The 21,540-nt window shown below is 42.3% G+C and overlaps 1 protein-coding gene across 1 annotated transcript in view; it reads left to right on the top strand.

The window, feature by feature from the left end:
• RASSF6 (Ras association domain family member 6) overlaps positions 1-21,540 on the top strand; it is a 105,798-nt gene that overhangs the window by 45,895 nt on the left and 38,363 nt on the right. The window contains exons 4-5 of the mRNA XM_077276997.1: positions 1,253-1,401; positions 7,647-7,744. Of these exons, the coding sequence (XP_077133112.1) occupies positions 1,253-1,401; positions 7,647-7,744 (247 nt within the window). The remainder of the gene's footprint in view (positions 1-1,252; positions 1,402-7,646; positions 7,745-21,540) is intronic.

The following is a 21,540-nucleotide window of genomic DNA, read 5'->3' as shown; positions in this document are numbered from 1 at the left end:
GCCACTCTGAGGTAAAGGGGAAGGAGAAAAAAAAAACTCAGAATCTTCTTTCTTATAATCCCTCTTCTGCAATGCATTAAACATTTAATACTGGCCTGGCAAACTGTTATGACCCCAATGGCGAGGGTCTCAGAGGAACGTGGAAGTCTGCAGAATACAAAAATCCAGCTCATAGGGCAGTGGTAACTGGGTTGACCATATATCTACTCCTAACGCCAACACTAGAAGTAGCCGGGGATCATTCCTACGTTGATTCTAGATGACACGCGCCAGCCGGAGAATCTAGCTACCCCTAGTAGAGGAAAAACAAAGACCTTTCTTGCCTCCAGAGAAGGGGACCCCAAAGCTGGATAGAAGCCCCCCACAAATAATGACGGTGAGGTAAGAGGAAATGACAAACACAGAAATGAACCAGGTTTAGCACAGAGAGGCCCGCTTACTGATAGCAGAATAAAGAAAGGTAACTTATATGGTCAACAAAAACCCTATCAAAATCCACACTGGAAATTCAAGAACCCCCGAACCGTCTAACGGTCCGGGGGGAGAACACCAGCCCCCTAGAGCTTCCAGCAAAGGTCAGGATATAAATTTGGAACAAGCTGGACAAAAATACAAAACCAAAACAAATAGCAAAAAGCAAAAGGCAGACTTAGCTGATATAACTGGAACCAGGATCAGTAGACAAGAGCACAGCAGACTAGCTCTGATAACTACGTTGCCAGGCATTGAACTGAAGGTCCAGGGAGCTTATATAGCAACACCCCTAACTAACGACCCAGGTGCGGATAAAAGGAATGACAGAAAAACCAGAGTCAAAAAACTAGTAACCACTAGAGGGAGCAAAAAGCAAATTCACAACACAATCCATGCTAAATCACTGAGCATTGAGACTGAAATGTGCACGAGTAAGTGTCTGCAGCATTTTGGGAACATTAAAGACAAAAATAGAGGCAGCAATAATACATAGGCTATGTGCACACGTCAGGATTTTGTCAGGATTTTGTCAGGATTTTGTCAGGCTTTTTCATCAGGTTTTGTAGCCAAAACCAGGAGTGGGTGATAAATGCAGAAGTGGTTCATATGTTTCTATTATACTTTTCCTTTAATTGTTCCACTCCTGGTTTTGGCTACAAATCCTGAGGAAAAATCCTGACAAAATCCTGACGTGTGCACATAGCCTTAGAATAAGCAAATAGATGGGTCTTTACTGCTTATGTGTCCGCTTAACGCAAAGCTCTTTATCTTATCACAGGATGATGGGAAACAGATTGTTTTATCTGGACTCATTGAGATATTCTGGGGAGTCCAACGACCCATTAGATTTCAAATGCAAGACGAAAAATGTGTTTCTTCAGAATGTATCCAACTGCCCGAAGTTATTGGATCAAGCATAACAAAGAGGTATTCTTCATGCGAAGCGACAACTTAGAACAAGCTGTATTTTCAGTGTTTCATTTTTTCATAATACTTTTTTTGCTAGTGGAATCTTCACAGTATATTCTAGTTGTGAGGATACTGGATTTCTAATTAATGTAATATCCATTAATATTAAAGGTTTCCAACTGATCATTTATAGGATCTTCTGCAACATGAGTCACATAAGTTACACAAGAGCTTACTCCCTAATTTACTTTAATGAGAAACTCCATACGTACAACCTCGAAAAAACAATGAAATTCATTGCTACAATGTTTTATTTCCTTCTAAATTATTTCTGCATGATCTAGTTCCATGTTCCCTACTAAAAGACTTTCATCATGGAGACATGCCCGGTCCATCTAAACCATTGGGGAGCCAGAACAAATACTGTAATTGCTATGTAAATCCAGTTCCCACAATAACAAACTTGAGCTTCCCATGTATATATGATCATTGACAGTTTGCTTGGGGTGCCGGGAATTGAACCTATCTATATTAAAATCTAAACTATCTACATTAAATAAAAATTAGCAATCTTGCAATTCTCACCCCAGATGCAAAGCTTACGACTAGCCTCATGGTTCTTGTTTTGTAAGATGAAGATGACTGTTCGACAGTCTCATCATCATTACTGTCAGAATTATAAAATAAAGTCTGTAACCTCTACACTCAGTAGGTAACACAGAATACACTATTCATAGGTGATGCTCTCCTCCAAACATAATGATTAGTGATGAGCGAATATACTCGGTACTCGAGATTTTCCGAGCACGCTTGGGTGTCCTCCGAGTATTTTTTAGTGCTTGAAGATTTAGTTTTCATCACAGCAGCTGAATGATTTACATCTGTTAGCCAGCATAAGTACATGTGGGGGTTCCCTAGCAACCAGGCAACCCCCACATGTACTTATGCTGGCTAAGAGATGTAAATCATTCAGCTGCGGCGCTGAAAACTAAATCTCCCAGTACTTACAAATACTCGGAGGTCACCTGAGCGTGCTCGGGAAATCTCGAGTAACGAGTATATTCGCTCAACACTAATAATGATCTTTCCTCGGAGCTTGCCTTGAAAGGTCTTATGTAGAAGTTAATGAACAAGAGCCAGTTTATTGCTGTCTATGTTCATGTGGCTTCCTATCCAGAATGGAAAGTATGAGTCTAGTATTAGGCTTAGGCTAGTTTCACACTAGCGTTAACTGCAATACGTCGCAAATGCGTCGTTTTGCCGAAAATACGCATCCAGCAAAAGTTCTTGCTGGATACGTTTTTTCGTCATAGACTAACATTAGCGACGCATTAGCGACGCATTGCAAAACGTCGCGTCCGTTTTGCGACGCTTGGGCGTGTGTTAGCGGACCGTCGGGAGAAAAAAACGTTACATGTAACGTTTTTTGCTCCCGACGGTCCGCTTTTTCCGACCGCGCATGCGCGGCCGGAACTCCGCCCCCACCTCCCCGCACTTCCCCGCACCTCACAATGGGGCAGCGGATGCGTGGGAAAAATGCATCCGCTGCCCCCGTTGTGCGGCGGAGACCACGCTAGCGTCGGGAACCTCGGCCCGACGCACAGCGACGGGTTGTTCCCGACGCTAGTGTGAAAGTAGCCTTAGTGATCATTGTAAAAAATTACAAGATTTTATTTATAATGTAGACTATAATATGAAAAATAAAAAAAGTTAGAGAAAACGTTTAAAAAAAATTTAAGCATAAAATCCTGGTTTAAACAATGGGTAATTTTCGAATGATACATTTCCTTTAATTCAGCATAAAAAGTGAAAACAAAAAGTGAAGGCAGTGGTATAAGTGCAATTGATGCAGACCATGATACTTATGTAGGAATATGTGATTTAAAGGGAATCTGTCACCAGATTTTTGCTACCTCATATGAGAGCAGCACAATGAAGGAAGAGACCTGACTCCAAATAGGGTGCAGCAGTTGTGACACATTCAGAGTTTGTAGATGTAGCATGTAGCAGAGCTAAGAATGCTAACCCCGCCTACACTGCAGCTCTCTGTACATTCTGTTGGGAGTGAGCTGCTTATCAAGGAAGGGGTGTGGTCCGTCTAGCAGGCGCATGAGCTGCAGTCCAGTAAGTAAACAGTATACAGTCAAAAAAGAGACACATCACTGAAACATGAATTTCATCCCCTATCTCGTGCTGTGCTCAGATTACATAGCAAAAACCTACTGACAGATTCCCTTTTAGTGTTCTTTGCTTTGTTATTTGGCCTGGTTGCCAATAAAACAAACAAACACACATACATAGATACCACAAAGATGTGTGGAATATCATATACACACGTGGTCAAAATTGTTGGTACCCCTCGTTTAATGACAAAAAACCCACAATGGTCACAGAAATAACTTGAATCTGACAAAAGTACCATATATACTGAGTATAAGCTGAGATTTTCAGCCCATTTTTTGGGGCTGAAAGTGCCCCTCTCGGCTTATACTCGAGTCATGGTCGGCGGGTGAGGGGTGTCACATACTCACCTGCTAATGGTGCTCCTGGCGTGGTCCCTGCATGTCCCATGGTCTCCGGCGCCCGCAGCTCTTTCTCTGTTCAGCAGTCACGTGGTACCTCTCATTAAAGTAATGAATATGAACCCCACTCCCATATGGGTGGAGCCGCATATTCATTACTGTAATGAGCGGTACCAGTGACCGCTGAACAGAGGAAGAAGCTGCCGGCGCCGGAGACCATCTGTCCAGGAGAAACTGCCAGGGACCGTGCCGGGAGCAGGTGAGTATTTCATTATTTCATATTCAACTTTCCCCGTTCCACCGCCGTTCCATCTTCCGCAGTGGCTGTTCAGGTCAGAGGGCGCGATGATGTATTAGTGTGCGTGCCACCCTCTGTCTGAACAGTCACTGTGGAGAGACGGGACGCTGAGGAGCAGCGGGCAGTAATGAGAGGTGAGTATGTCATTTTTTTTTATTGCAGCAGCATTATATGTGGCACATTTTTATATGGAGCATCTTATGGGGCCATAATGAACTGTATGGAGCATTAAATGTGGCACATTTTTATATGGATTATCTTATGGGGCCATAATGAACTGTATGGAGTATTATATGTGTCACATTTTTAAATCGAGCATCTTATGGGGCCATAATGAACTGCATGGAGCATTATATGTGGCACATTTTTTTATGGAGCATCTTATGGGGCCATAATGAACTGTATGGAGCATTATATGTGGAACATTTTAACACTTAACCTTCTGATGTCTCAATCAATTTTACTTTTATTGGTATCTATTTTTATTTTTGAAATTTTCCAGTAGCTGCTGCATTTCCTACCCTAGGCTTATACTCGAGTCAATAAGTTTTCCCAGTTTTTTGTGGCAAAATTAGGGGTCTCGGCTTATACTCGGGTCAGCTTATACTCGAGTATATACAGTAATAATAAATAAAAGATCCATGAAAATGAACAAATGAAAGTCAGACATTGCTTTTCAACTATGCTTCCACAGAATAAAAAAAAAAAAAAAAAGTCTGGACAGAAATTATGGTAAAAACTTGATTCCAGCTCACCTAGTAGCTCTGTGCTCATCCACCTGGGGCTCAGACACCAGCCTTGCCCTGGCCTCACATCAAGGAAAATAGGAAAAATTGGAGTCTGGCTCGACAGGACTGGATTTTCCTTTTATTTTTAATTTTTAAAAAGAAAATATAGTGCATACAAAAGAAAAATTTACATGGTCGACATGACCCAGTCGACAAGTTTTGACTGCACTAAGCAGCCTTACTCTTGAGTCATGAGTAAGACTGCTTAGTGCAGTCGAAACATGTCGACTGGGTCATGTCGACCATGTACATTTTTCTTTTGTATGCACTATATTTTCTTTCGAAATAGAAAAGGAAAATCCAGTCCTGTTGAGCTGGACTCCAATTTTTCCTATTTTCCTAGAAATTATGGTACCCCTGAAAATAATGTGACAAAAGGGACATGTTAAATCAAGGCGTGTCCACTAATTTGCAGCACAGGTGTCTACAATCTTGGAATCAGTGGGCCTGTATATAGGGCTACAGATACTCACTGTGCTGTTTGGTGACATGGTGTGTATCACACTCAAAATGGACCAGAGGAAGCGAAGGAAAGAGTTGTCTCAGGAGTAGTGTTGAGCGATACCGTCCGATACTTGAAAGTATCGGTATCGGATAGTATCGGCCGATACCCGAAAAGTATCGGATATCGCCGATACCGATACCCGATACCAATACAAGTCAATGGGACACCAAGTATCGGAAGGTATCCTGATGGTTCCCAGGGTCTGAAGGAGAGGAAACTCTCCTTCAGGCCCTGGGATCCATATTACTGTGTAAAATAAAGAATTAAAATAAAAAATATTGATATACTCACCTCTCCGGAGGCCCCTGGACATCACCGCTGGTAACCGGCAGCCTTCTTTGCTTAAAATGAGCGCGTTTAGGGCCTTCCATGACGTCACGGCTTCTGATTGGTTGCGTGCCGCTCATGTGACCGCCACGCGACCAATCACAAGCCGTGATGTCATTCTCAGGTCCTAAATTCCGAATTCTAGGAATTTAGGACCTGAGAATTACGTCACGGCTTGTGATTGGTCGCATGGCGGTCACATGAGCTGCACGTGACCAATCAGAAGCCGTGATGTCATGGAAGGTGCTGAACGCGCTCATTTTAAGCAAAGCAGGCTGCCGGTTACCAGCGGTGATGTCCAGGGGCCTCCGGAGAGGTGAGTATATCAATATTTTTTATTTTCATTCTTTATTTTTTACATGGATATGGATCCCAGGGCCTATAGAAGAGTTTCCTCTCCTTCAGACCCTGGGAACCATACACTGGGAACTTCCGATTCCGATTCCCGATACCACAAAAGTATCGGATCTCGGTATTGGAATTCCGATACCGCAAGTATCGGCCGATACCCGATACTTGCGGTATCGGAATGCTCAACACTACTCAGGAGATTAGAGAGAAAATTATAGACAAACATGTTAAAGGTAAAAGTTATAAGACCATCTCCAAGCAGCTTGATGTTCCTGTTACTGCAGTTGCACATATGATTCAGAAATGTAAGATCTATGGGACTGTAGCCAACCTCCCTGGACGTGGCTGCAGGAGAAAAATTGATGACAAATCAAAGAGATTTATAATACGAATGGTAACAAAAGAGCCTAGAAAAACTTCTACACAGATTATAGGTGAACTTCAAGCTCAAGCATCATCAGTGTCAGATCGCACTATACGTTGTTGTCTGAGTCAAAGTGGACTTCATAGGAGATGACCAAGGAGGCCACCATTATTGAAAAAAAAATTATAAAAAAAGCCAGACTGGAATTTGCCAAACTACATATTGACAAGCCACAAAGCTTCTGGGAGAAAATGGACAGATGACACAAAAATGGAACTTTTTGGCAAGGCACATCAGCTTTAAGCTCACAGATGGAAAAATGAAGCATATCAAAAAAAGAACACTGTCCCTACTGTGAAACATGGAGGAGGATCTGTTATGTTCTGGGGCTGCTTTTCTGCATCTGGCACAGGGTGTCTAGAATCTGTGCAGGGTACAATGAAATCTCAAGACTATCAAGGGATTTTAGAGAGAAATGTACTACCCAGTGTCAGAAAGCTTGGTTTCATACACCGATTATGGGTCTTGAAACAGGATAATGACCCAAAACACACAGCTAAAAACACCCAAGAATGGCTAAGAGGAAAACATTGGACTATTCTGAAGTGGCCTTCTATGAACTCTGACCTAAATCATATTGAGCATCTTTGGAAAGAGCTGAAACATGCCGTCTGGAAAAGGCAACCTTCAAGCATGAGAAAACTGGAGCAGTTTGCTCTTGAGGAGTGGGCCAAATACCTGTCAAGAGGAGCAGAAGTCTCATTGACAGTTACAGGTTTTGTTTGATTGCAGTGATAGCCTCAAAAGGATGTGCAACAAAATATTAAGTTAAGGGTACCATCATTTCTTTCCAGGCCTATTTCATGAGTTTTATAATTTTGTAAATTCTGTGGAAGCATGGTTGAAAAGCAATGTCTGACTCTCATTTGTTCATTTTTATAGATTTTTATTTATTATTACTTTTGTCAGATTCAAGTTATTTCTGTGATCATTGTGGGTTTTGTCATTAAACGAGGGGTACCAACAATTTTGACCACGTGTGTATAAATCTGTAACCCTCATTTTACTGTATTCAATGTCAAATATAGACACTTGCTTTTTTTTTTAGTGGAATGATGCGCTGGGGTGAATTTGATGATCTTTATCACATTGAAGAAATAGATGAGCCTGTCACAAATTCAGATTTTGAGTTGGACTCAAAAGACGGTAAAATTGTTTCAATATTTAACCCCATAATGCACTAAAAGACTTAATGGAAAGATGTAATGTCATTGTCTACATGGTAATAAAGTCATGGAGGGATTTATTATATAAAACATTATAAATATATACATTTGAAACCAGAAGTTTACATACACTATATAAAATGACACATAAGCTTGTTTTTCTGAATATCTGACATAAAATCAGAATAAATCTTTCCCGTTTCGGTCAATTAGGATTACCATTATTATTTGCCAAATGCCAGGATAATGAGAGAGAGAGAGAATGTTTTAAGGCATTTTTATTTACTACAAAGTCAAAAGTTTACATACACTAAGAATACCATGCCTTTAAACAATTCTGGACTTCCCATATGATGATGTCATGTGTTTGGAAGTTGTTTTGGCAACATTTGAGTTAATCAGAGACACACCTGTGGATGTATTTTAATGCAAACCTGAAACACACTGCTTCTTTGTGTAGCATCATGGGAAAGTCTAAAGAAATCAGCCAAGATATCAGGAAGAGAATTGTGGACTTGCACAAGTCTGGTTCAATTTTGGGTACAATTTCTAGATTCCTGAAGATGCCTCGTTCATCTGTACAAACAATTATATGCAAGTACAAACAAGATGGAAATGTCCAACCATCATACCGCTCAGGAAGGAGACTGGTTCTGTGTCCCAGACATGAACATGCTTTGGTCCTACATGTGCATATCATCCCAAGGACAATAGCAAAATACCTTCTGAAGATGATGGCAGAAGCTGGTAAGATTGCGTCAATATCCACAGTGAAATGAGTACTGTATCAACATGGGCTGAAAGGCCACTCTGCCAGGAAGAAGCCCTTACTCCAAAAGAAGCATAAAAGGCCAGATTAATGTTTGCAAATGCACACAGGAACAAAGATCTTAATTTTTGGAGATATATCCTGTGGTCTGATGAAACTAAAATTTTAATTTTTGGGCATAATAACCATCGTTACCTTTGGAGTAAAAAGGGAGACGCTTGTAAGCCTAAGAACACCATCCCAACTGTGAAACACGGGGGTGGCAGCATCATGTTATGGAGTTGTTTTGCTGCAGGAGGGACTGGTGCATTTCACAAAATAGATGGCATCATGAGAAAAGAAGATTATGTGGCAATACTGAAGCAACATCTCAAGATATCAGCCAGGAAGTTAAAACTTGGCAGGAAATAGGTTTCCAAATGGACAATGACCCTAAGCATACTCCCAAAATGGTGACAAATTGGCTTAAGGATAACAAAGTCAATGTTTTGGAGTGGCCATCCCAAAGCCCTGATCTCAAGCCTATTGAAAATTTATGGACAAAGCTGAAAAGGCAGGTGAGAGCAAGGCTACCAAAAACCAGTTACACCAGTTTTGTCAGTAGGAATGGGCCCAAATTCCGACTAATTAGTTGAAGAAGTTTGTGGAAAGATATCACAAACGTTTGACCCAAGTCATTCAGTTTAAGGGCAATGGTACCAAATACTAATGAAATGTATGTAAACTTTTGACTTTGCAGTAAGTAATAAAAATGCTTTAAACATTCTCTCTCGTTATTCTGGCATTTGGCAAATATTAATAATTATGGTAATCGTAATTGACCTAAAACAGGAAACGTTTATTCTGATTTAATTAACAACAACAAGCTATAGTATATAATGCCAATAAAAACAGAATTTATTTAATCATGATTAAAATTTATACATAACACCAATGTATTCAAGTTAACTGCATACCAAGTGGAGAGAGCCAGCACAATTTGTATAATACAGTGACAAGAGTGCCTGCAGACTGCAGTGTAATTAAAGCCACTAATACATAACATTTAATAGAGGGATATACTGTTCCCTGTAGAATTATTAGGCTAATGGTACAAGGGAAAGGGCAGCACTTAAATAAATGTAGGACTTGTGTGCGGCGTCCCCACTGCCCCAACGCATGTTTCGCTTGAAGATTTCATATCAGATATTGAGAAAAACATGCATATGTGTCTTTTTATATAGTGGATGTGAACTTCCGGTTTCAACCGTGTATATATATATATATATATATATATATATATATATATATATATATATATATATATATATATATATATTCCTCTCTGTCCATATAGAGAAACACAGTACATCTTACAGTTATATATACAGTACACTGCTCAAAAAAATAAACAGAACACTTTAACAACACAATGTAACTCCAAGTCAATCACACTTCTGTGAAATCAACCTGTCCGGTTCTAAAGCACCACCAATTGCGAATCAATTTCTCCTGCTGTGAGCGTACTAGTAATAGGTATGTGTACAATGGCAGAAGGCAGGCAGCAGAGTGCTTCACAGATAGTGTTGTGACTGGACTAGTAATAGGTATGTACAAATGGTACAAATGGAACAGACAACAGGTAAAAATGATAGGCAATTAGCTAGATAACCTCTATTAACCCCTTCATGACCCAGCCTATTTTGACCTTAATGACCTGGCCGTTTTTTGCAATTCTGACCAGTGTCCCTTTATGAGGTAATAACTCAGGAACGCTTCAACGGATCCTAGCGGTTCTGAGATTGTTTTTTTCGTGACATATTGTGCTTCATGTTAGTGGTATATTTAGGTCGATAATTTTTGCGTTTATTTGTGAAAAAAATGCAAATTTGGCTAAAATTTTGAAAATTTTGAAATTTTCAAATTTTGAATTTTTATTCTGTTAAACAAGAGAGTTATGTGACACAAAATAGTTAATAAATAACATTACCCACATGTCTACTTTACATCAGCACAATTTTGTAAACAAAATTTTTTTTTTGCTAGGAAGTTATAAGGGTTAAAATTTGACCAGCAATTTCTCATTTTTACAACGAAATTTACAAAACCATTTTTTTTAGTGACCACCTCACATTTGAAGTCAGTTTGAGGGGTCTACATGGCTGAAAATACCCAAAAGTGACATTCTAAAAACTGCACCCCTCAAGGTACTCAAAACCACATTCAAGAAGTTTATTAACCCTTCAGGGGCTTCACATCAGCAGAAGCAACATGGAAGGAAAAAATGAACATTTAACTTTTTAGTCACAAAAATGATCTTTTAGTAACAATTCTTTTATTTTCCCAAGAGTAAAAAGAGAAACTGGACCCCAAAAGTTATTGCACAATTTGTCCTGAGTACTCCGATACCCCATATGTGGGGGGGAACCACTGTTTGGGCGCATGACAGGGCTCGGAAGGGAAGGAGCGCCATTTGACTTTTTGAATGAAAAATTAGCTCCAATCTTTAGCGGATACCATGTCGCGTTTGGAGAGCCCCTGTGTGCCTAAACATTGGAACTCCCCCACACAGGACCCCATTTTGGAAACTAGACCCCCCAAGGAGCTCATCTAGATGCATAGTGAGCACTTTGAACCCCCAGGTGCTTCACAAATTGATCCGTAAAAATGAAAAAGTACTTTTTTTTCACAAAGCATTTCTTTTATCCTCAATTTTTTCATTTTCACATGGGCAACAGGATAAAATGGATCCTAAAATGTGTTGGGCAATTGCTCCTGAGTACGCCGATACCTCATATGTGGTCACAAACCACTGTTTGTGCACACGGCAGGGCTCGGAAGGGAAGGAGCGCCATTTTACTTTTGAATGAAAAATTAGCTCCAATCGCTAGCGGACACCATGTCGCATTTGGAGAGCCCCTGTGTGCCTAAACATTGGAGCTCCTCCACATGTGACCCCATTTTGGAAACTAGACCCCCCAAGGAACTTATCTAGATGCATAGTGAGTACTTTGAACCCCCAGGTGCTTCACAAATTGATCCGTAAAAATGAAAAAGTACTTTTTTTCACAAAAAATTTATTTTATCCTCAATTTTTTCATTTTCACATGGGCAACAGGATAAAATGGATCCTAAAATGTGTTGAGCAATTGCTCCTGAGTACGCCAATACCTCATATGTGGTCACAAACCACTGTTTGTACACACGGCAGGGCTCGGAAGGGAAGGAGCGCCATTTTACTTTTGAATGAAAAATTAGCTCCAATCGTTAGCGGACACCATGTCGCGTTTGGAGAGCCCCTGTGTGCCTAAACATTGGAGCTCCACCACATGTGACCCCATTTTGGAAACTAGACCTCCCATGGAACTAATCTAGATGTGTGGTGACCACTTTAAACCCCCAAGTGCTTCACAGAAGTTTATAACGCAGAGCTGTGAAAATAAAAAATCATTTTTCTTTCCTCAAAAATTATTATTTAGCCCGCAATTTTTTATTTTCACAAGAGTAACAGGAGAAATTGGACCCCAAAAGTTGTTGCCCAGTTTGTCCTGAGTACACTGATACCCCATATGTGGGGGTAAACCACTGTTTGGGCACACGTTGGGGCTCGGAAGGGAAGTAGTGACTTTTGAAATGCAGACTTGATGGAATGGTCTGCGGGCGTCATGTTGCGTTTGCAGAGCCACTGATGTGCCTAAACAGTAGAAACTCCCCACAAGGGACCCCATTTTGGAAACTAGACCATCCACGGAACTTATCTAGATATGTGGTGAGCACTTTGAACCCCCAAGTGCTTCACAGAAGTTTACAACGCAGAGCCATGAAAATAATAAAAAATAATTTTTAATTCCTCCAAAATTATGTTTTAGCAAGCAATTTTTTATTTTTGCAAGGGTAACAGGAGAAATTGGACCCCAGTAATTGTTGCCCAGTCTGTCCTGAGTATGCTGTTACCCCATATGTGGGGGTAAACCACTGATTGGGCGCATGTAGGGGCTCGGAAGGGAGGCAGCACCATTTGACTTTTTGAACGCAAGATTGGCTGGAATCAATGGTGGCGCCATGTTGCGTTTGGAGACCCCTGATGTGCCTAAAAAGTGGAAGCCCCTCAATTCTAACTCCAACACTCACCCCAACACACCCCTAATCCTAATCCCAACTCGAGCCATAACCCTAATCACAACCCTAACCCCAACACACCCCTAACCACAACCCTAACCCCGACACACCCATAACCCTAATCCCAACCCTAACCCTAATCCCAACTTTAACCACAACCCTAACCCCAACACACCCCTAACCCTAACCATAACCCTAACCACAGGCCTAATCTTAACCCTATTTCCAATCCTAGCCCTAATTCCAACCCTAACCCTAAGTGTTGTGAAATTGGATTCTGGGCTCCCCCGGTGGCCACTTGTGGAATTGTACTTGTGTGCATCATCCCCTCTGTTCACCTGCTCCTTTCAGGATGTGGGAGTCGCTATATAACCTTGCTCCTCTGTCAGTTTCATGCCGGTCAACAATGTAATCTGAAGCCTTTCTGTGCATGTTCCTGCTACTAGACAACTCCCAGCTAAGTTGGACTTTTGTCCTTGTGTGTTTTTGCATTTTGTTCCTGTTCACAGCTGCTGTTTCGTTACTGTGTCTGGAAAGCTCTTGTGAGCGGAAATTGCCACTCTGGTGTTATGAGTTAATGCTAGAGTCTTAAAGTAATTTCTGGATGGTGTTTTGATAGGGTTTTCTGCTTACCATGAAAGTGCCCTTTCTGTCTTCTTTCTATCTAGTAAGCGGACCTCGATTTTTGCTAAACCTATTTTCATACTACGTTTGTCATTTCATCTAAAATCACCGCCAATATATGTGGGGGCCTCTGTCTGCCTTTTGGGAAAATTTCTCTAGAGGTGAGCCAGGACTGTCTTTTCCTCTGCTAGGATTAGGTAGTTCTCCGGCTGGCGCTGGGCATCTAGGGATAAAAAAACGTAGGCATGCTACCCGGCCACTTCTAGTTGTGCGGCAGGTTTAGTTCATGGTCAGTATAGTTTCCATCTTCCAAGAGCTAGTTCTCATATATGCTGGGCTATGTTCTCTCGCCATTGAGAACCATGACAGTTTGACCGGCCCCAAAAAAAAGGGTTAAATTACTGGCTGAGAAAGGAGAGAAAAAAGAAGTCTGCTACAATTTTTTTTTTTTTTTTTCCCTCTAGTTCTGAGTGTGCTCTTAATTGAATCACTTGCTAGTCTGCCTATACTGCAGCCTTCCTCTCTTTCTCTCCTTCTTATCCTTGAATGGCTTTGTGTTCACCTGTTTCAAATGGATCTTCAGAGTGTAGCTACAGGTTTGAATAATCTCGCCACAAAGGTACAAAATTTGCAAGATTTCGTTGTTCATGCACCTATGTCTGAGCCTAGAATTCCTTTGCCTGAATTCTTCTCGGGGAATAGATCTCACTTTCAAAATTTTAAAAATAATTGCAAATTGTTTTTGTCCCTGAAGTCTCGCTCTGCCGGAGACCCTGCACAGCAGGTCAGGATTGTAATTTCCTTGCTCCGGGGCGACCCTCAAGACTGGGCTTTTGCATTGGCACCAGGGGATCCTGCGTTGCTCAATGTGGATGCGTTTTTTCTGGCCTTGGGGTTGCTTTATGAGGAACCTCATTTAGAGCTTCAGGCGGAAAAGGCCTTGATGTCCTTGTCTCAGGGGCAAGATGAAGCTGAAATATACTGCCAAAAATTCCGCAAATGGTCTGTGCTTACTCAGTGGAATGAGTGCGCCCTGGCGGCGATTTTCAGAGAAGGTCTCTCTGATGCCATTAAGGATGTTATGGTGGGGTTCCCTGTGCCTGCGAGTCTGAATGAGTCCATGACGATGGCTATTCAGATCGATAGGCGTCTGCGGGAGCGCAAACCTGTGCACCATTTGGCGGTGTCTACTGAGAAAACGCCAGAAAATATGCAATGTGATAGAATTCTGTCCAGAAGCGAGCGGCAGAATTTTAGACGAAAAAATGGGTTGTGCTTCTATTGTGGTGATTCAACTCATGTTATATCAGCATGCTTTAAGCGTACTAAGAAGCCTGACAAGTCTGTTTCAATTAGCACTTTACAGTCTAAGTTTATTCTATCTGTGACCCTGATTTGTTCTTTGTCATCTATTACCGCGGACGCCTATGTCGACTCTGGCGCTGCTTTGAGTCTTATGGATTGGTCCTTTGCCAAACGCTGTGGGTATGATTTGGAGCCATTGGAGGCTCCGATACCTCTGAAAGGGATTGACTCCACCCCATTGGCGAGTAATAAACCACAATACTGGACACAAGTGACTATGCGTGTTAATCCGGATCACCAGGAGGTTATTCGCTTTCTGGTGCTGTATAATCTACATGATGTTTTGGTGCTGGGATTGCCATGGCTGCAATCTCATAACCCAGTCCTCGACTGGAGATTCTTAACCCTGTGTCCTTCCGTTTGGACCTCCCTGCATCCTTTTCGATTCATAATGTTTTTCATCGGTCATTGTTGCGCAGGTATGAGGTACCGGCTGTGCCTTCCGTTGAGCCTCCTGCTCCGGTGTTGGTTGAGGGTGAGTTGGAGTACGTTGTGGAAAAGATCTTGGACTCTCGTGTTTCCAGACGGAAACTCCAGTATCTGGTCAAATGGAAGGGATACGGTCAGGAGGATAATTCTTGGGTCACTGCCTCTGATGTTCATGCCTCCGATCTTGTCCGTGCCTTTCATAGGGCTCATCCTGATCGCCCTGGTGGTTCTGGTGAGGGTTCGGTGCCCCCTCCTTGAGGGGGGGGTACTGTTGTGAAATTGGATTCTGGGCTCCCCCGGTGGCCACTTGTGGAATTGTACTTGTGTGCATCATCCCCTCTGTTCACCTGCTCCTTTCAGGATGTGGGAGTCGCTATATAACCTTGCTCCTCTGTCAGTTTCATGCCGGTCAACAATGTAATCTGAAGCCTTTCTGTGCATGTTCCTGCTACTAGACAACTCCCAGCTAAGTTGGACTTTTGTCCTTGTGTGTTTTTGCATTTTGTTCCTGTTCACAGCTGCTGTTTCGTTACTGTGTCTGGAAAGCTCTTGTGAGCGGAAATTGCCACTCTGGTGTTATGAGTTAATGCTAGAGTCTTAAAGTAATTTCTGGATGGTGTTTTGATAGGGTTTTCTGCTTACCATGAAAGTGCCCTTTCTGTCTTCTTTCTATCTAGTAAGCGGACCTCGATTTTTGCTAAACCTATTTTCATACTACGTTTGTCATTTCATCTAAAATCACCGCCAATATATGTGGGGGCCTCTGTCTGCCTTTTGGGAAAATTTCTCTAGAGGTGAGCCAGGACTGTCTTTTCCTCTGCTAGGATTAGGTAGTTCTCCGGCTGGCGCTGGGCATCTAGGGATAAAAAAACGTAGGCATGCTACCCGGCCACTTCTAGTTGTGCGGCAGGTTTAGTTCATGGTCAGTATAGTTTCCATCTTCCAAGAGCTAGTTCTCATATATGCTGGGCTATGTTCTCTCGCCATTGAGAACCATGACACCTAAGGCTATGTGCCCACGTTGCGGATTCGTGTGAGATTTTTCTGCACCATTTTCGAGAAATCCGCAGGTAAAAGGCACTGCATTTTACCTGCAGATTTACCGTGGATTTCCAGTGTTTTTTGTGCGGATTTCAGCTGCAGATTCCTATTGAAGAACAGGTGTAAAACGCTGCGGAATCCGCACAAAGAATTGACATGCTGCGGAAAATACAACACAGCGTTTCCGCGTGGTATTTTCCGCACCATGGGCACAGCGGATTTGGTTATCCATAGGTTTACATGGTACTGTAAACCTGATGGAAAACTGCTACGAATCCGCAGCGGCCAATCCGCTGTGGATCCGCAGCCAACTCCGCACCGTGTGCACATAGCCTAATTCTAACCCTAGCCCTAACCCTAGCCCTAACCCTAATGCTAACCCTAGCCCTAACCCTAACCCTAATGCTAACCCTAGCCCTAACCCTAACGCTAGTGCAGAAAAAATTTTTTTTCTTTATTTTATTATTGTCCCTACCTATGGGGGTGATAAAGGGGGGGTTCATTTACTATTTTTTTTATTTTGATCATTGTGATAAGTTTATCACAGTGATCAAAATATACCTGGAACGAATCGGCCGGCAGATTCGGCGGGTGCACTGCGCATGTGCCCGCCATCTTGGAAGATGGCGGCGCCCATGGAGAAGACGGACGGACTCCGGGAGGCTCGGTAAGTATGAGGGGGGTGGATTGGAGCACGGGGGGGGGGGTGGATCGGAGCACGACGGGGTGGATCGGAGCACGGGGGGAGCGGGCATGAGAACGGGGGAGCGGACAGGCGGACGGAGGGGACTACGGGACAGATCGGAGGACTGGGGAGGCGATCGGTGGCTGTGGGGGGGCACATCAGGGTTTCCAGCAATGGCCGATGATATTGCAGCATGGATTGTAATATTTCACCACTTTTTATAGGTGAAATATTACGAATTGCTCTGATTGGCTGTTGCACTTTCAACAGTCAATCAGAGCGATCGTAGCCACGAGGGGGTGAAGCCACACCCCCCCCCTGGGCTGTAGTACCACTCCCCCTGGCCCTGCAGATCGGGTGAAATTGGAGTTAACCCTTTCACCCGATCTGCAGGGACGCGATCATTCCATGACGCCACATAGGCGTCACAGGTCGGATTGGCACCGACTTTCATGACGCCTACGTGGCGTCAAAGGTCGGGAAGGGGTTAAGGAGTAGTTCAGCAGGGAGTGACCACAGAACATTTCTCTGTTCTCATCCTTTTTGTCTGCTGTTTTGGTCATTTTTGCATTTTGTCATTTCTCTTAACCCTAGAGGTACTGTACAGTAGCATGAGGTGGTGTTTACAACCCACAGAAGTTGCTCAGGTAGTGCAGCTTATCCTGAATAGCACTTCAATGTGAGCTGTGGCAAGAAGGGTAGCTGCGCCTGTCAGTACAGTGTCCAGAGCATGGAGCAGATACCAGGAGACAGGACAGTACACCAGGAGACGTGGAGGATGCTGTAGGAGGGCAACTACCCACCAGCAGGACTGCTACCTCCTCCTTTGTGCAAGGAGGAACAGGAGGAGCAGTACCAGTGACCTGCAAAATGACCTCCAGCGGGCCATTAACATCCATGAGTCTTGCTCAAATTGTCAGAAACAGACTCCATGAGAGTGCTATGAGGGCCCGCGACCTCAAGTGGGTGTTGTGCTTACAGCCAAATACCGTGCGGAGAGATTGGCATTTGCAGAGAACACCTAGATTGGCAGATTCAAAATTGGCGCCCTGTGCTCTTCAAGAAAGAGAGCAGGTTCACACTGAGCACATGTGTCAGATGTGACAGAGTCTGGAGACACTGTGGAGATTGTTTTGCAGCCTGCCAAATTCTCCAGCATGACCGGTTTGGAAGTGGGTCAGTAATGGTGTGGGGAGGCATTTCTTTGGTTTGCCGTACAGCCCTCTATGTCCTGGCTACAGGTACCCTGACTACCATTAGGTACCAGGATGAGATCTTCAGACCCATTGTGAGACCATATGCAAGTGCAGTGGACCCTGGGTTCCTTCTGATGCATGACAATGTCAGACCTCATGTGGCTGAAGTATGTCAGCAGTTCCTGCATAATGAAGGCATTGATGCTATGGGCTGGCCTGCCCATTCCCCAGACCTTAATCTAATTGAACACATCTGGGACATCATGTCTCTTTTAAACCACCAACGCCACGTTGCACCACATACGGTCCAGGAGTTGATTGATGCTTTAGTCCAGGTCTGGGAAGAGATGCCTCAGGAAACCATCCGCCGCCTCATCAGGAGCATGCCCAGGCGTTGTAGGCAGGTTATACAGGCAAGTGGATGCCACATACACTACTGAGCATCATTTTCTTGTCTTGAGACATTTCCACTGAAGTTCGATGAGCCTGTAATTTATTTCTTCTTTGATTTTGAGTATCATTCCAAATCCACAGCTCCATGGGATATTATTTTTTTATGTTTTATTGTTCAGTACTGTATAATGAATAACGATTTGCAACTGGAATATTTTATTCGGTGATATCTAGGATGTGGTGTATATATGTATATATTGTAACTGTCAGAGAAAAGAAAATAATTATCTGGGTGTAAAGGCAAAATGAGCAATTGTAAGTACACAGTGCTAAATAATATGCTTTGGATATGATTACAATATACTAACCCCTACACAACCTTTGACGTACCTATACATCATGGTCAGGTAAGTTCCCGACGTATAGGTATGTCATGATGATCACCGAGAGCTCGGCTTTCGTGATAGTTGAACTCTGGCTGTTACTGCCAGGAGAAGTATCTGCACTGCACTCAACTGTATAACCTCATAATTTAAATGCTGCTATCAATATAAATCACAGCATTTGGAAGGCTAGGAGAGGTGGTTCCTTCTCCCACCTGATCGGCGCCCCCGCAACTCCAGCGAGAGGTCCCAGTTGTTGTCATGGCAACCAGAGGTCATCATGGCGACCCCTGGGTCTGTCTGCGTGCTTAGACCATGCCAGGAGCATGGCCTAAGAGGCTCCTGTCAGTGTAATACTGAAAGGAATAATACATTGCAGTACTGGTGCACTGCAATGAATTATACCAGCGATCAGAGTAATGCATGTTAAAGTCTAATAGAGAGAATAAGTAAAAAAAGTAACAAAAAAGTTTTAAAAAAATTGAATGAAAGAAAATGAATAAAATATTCTTCCAAAAATATATGTATATTTGTGTAAAAAAAAAAAAAAAAAAAATTAGAAAAGTACACACACTTCATATGGCTACATCTGGAATGACCCAACCTATAAAACTGTCAAACAAGTTAACCCCTTCAGGGAATACCATGAAAAAATAAATAAAAAGCATGTAAAAAAACTATGCCATTTCATCATACTGCCAAACAAAAGGTGAAATAAAATGCAATCAAAAAGTCAATTGGAGATAAAAATAGTATAGCTGAAAAATTCATCTTGTCCTGCAAAAAACAAAACCACCATACAGCTTCCCATAAGCGAAGAAATAAAAAACTATAGCTGTCAAAATGTAGAAATAAAAAAAACTTACTTTTTTCAATAAAATAGTTTTATTGTGTAAAACACTAAAAAAAATAACCTAAATGTGGTATCGCTATATTCATACTAATCCGAAGAATGAAGCTGTCTAATCAGTTTTACCATATTGTGAATGGCGTAAAAAAACAAAGCAAAAAAACAATTCATGGATTTCTGTTTTTTGTTCTTTTTGCCACCCCAAAATTCAGAATAGAAAGCAATAAAAAAAAGTTATGTGCCTGAAAACAAAAATATCAATTTGTCCTGCAAAAACCATCTCTCAGATTACTCTGTTAGCAGAAATATTGAAAAAAATTATAGCTTTCAAAATAAGCGTTTTTTAGTGTGTGATAGCAGCCAAACATAAAACATTAAAAATATATAATTCTGAGAACGCTGTAATCGCAACTACGCGAAGAGCAAAATAATATAATCACTTATACCACACAAGGAACAAATAAAACAAATAAAACCAATTATTGACCTGCTATTGATTTGTTTATTCTGCCTCCCAGAGATCATAGTAAGGCCGGTTTCACACATCCGTTTATTTCCGGTACTGCATCAGTGCTGCAAGGATGGCTGGCAGGGAAGAAGCGCTACAGTAAGTGCTGTTCCCCGGCGCCGGGTGCTGAAGACGGCTCTCATCATTCTCCCCCAGCTGTGATTTTTGCCTGGCTTGTTAGGAAAAATAGGGGGAACCAGCGCCAGGTTTTTCATTCATTTATTTAGTTATAGTGCAGGCGGCGGGTGATGAATATCCCCGTCATCCGCTCATGCTGTCACTGTTATTAGCAGCAGCAGGTGTAGGTTGATGGGAGTAATAGTCCCAAAAGCCCCAAACTGCTGTCATTGTTCTGACTTGAATATAACTCTCATTATTCTCCTCTGCTCACATCGATCACCGGCAGAGCAGGGGAGAATGACGAGAGCCGTCTTCAGCACCCGGACATGTCTACTTGTGGGGCACACGGATACATGGTCTGTGGAAGCACACTGACGTGCACAGACCCACTCATTTGAAAGGGTCTCTGTGCGTCAGTGTCTCCAGTACGTGTGAAAACTGCCACCGCACGTACCGGAGATACGGCTGTGTGAAAGAGGCCTTAGGCTCACAATTATCTTGCACTCTACTCTGAGTGCTTACACTGGAGTTGTAAATATCTGTATAAATCCCTGAAATATGTGATTCAGACACAGAACTCCTAGTGGAAGATTCCTTCTAATGAGGCAGATGGAGGCACTGTGGACGCCATCTAGCCTATTATTTGATGGTGTCCCTCTTTTTAAGCATGCATAAAACCACGGTTGGCCATAGGTTTATGAACTTCTGAAAAGAAAGACACCATTGAACAGAGGCCAGACAGAGTTCAGAGTATCTTTGCTGCCTCATTATAGTGAAAGCATCCCTCAGGCTGCCATCACACTAGCAGTATTTGGTCAGTATTTTACATCAGTATTTGTAAGCCAAACCCAGGAGTGGAACAATTAGAGGAAAAGTATAATAGAAACATATGCACAACTTCTGCATTTATCACCCACTCCTGGTTTTGGCTTACAATACTGATGTAAAATACTGACCAAATACTGCTAGTGTGATTGCAGCCTTAGGGGAAACGCCAATGTTCAGTGGGGAAATATGTGTTTGATACACTGCCGACTTTGCAAGTTTTCCCACCTACAAAGGATGGAGAGGTCTGTAATTTTTATTATAGGTTCACTTTAACTGTGAGAGACAGAATCTTAGAAAATTCCATGAAAATCACATTGTATGTGTTTTAGATAATTAATTTGCATTTTATTGCATTGAATAATTATTTGGTACAATAAAAAACAGAACTTAACATTTGGTACAGAAAACTTTGAGTGCAGAGGTCAGAAGTTTCCTGTAGTTCTTAACCAAGTTTGCACACACTGCAGAAGGGATTTTGGCTCACTTC

This window comes from Ranitomeya variabilis, chromosome 1 (assembly GCF_051348905.1).
Source record: "Ranitomeya variabilis isolate aRanVar5 chromosome 1, aRanVar5.hap1, whole genome shotgun sequence".
Classification (NCBI taxonomy): domain Eukaryota; kingdom Metazoa; phylum Chordata; class Amphibia; order Anura; family Dendrobatidae; genus Ranitomeya; species Ranitomeya variabilis.
The sequence above is the reverse complement of the archived record's forward strand: the minus strand, read 5'-3'. Positions and strand labels throughout refer to the sequence as shown.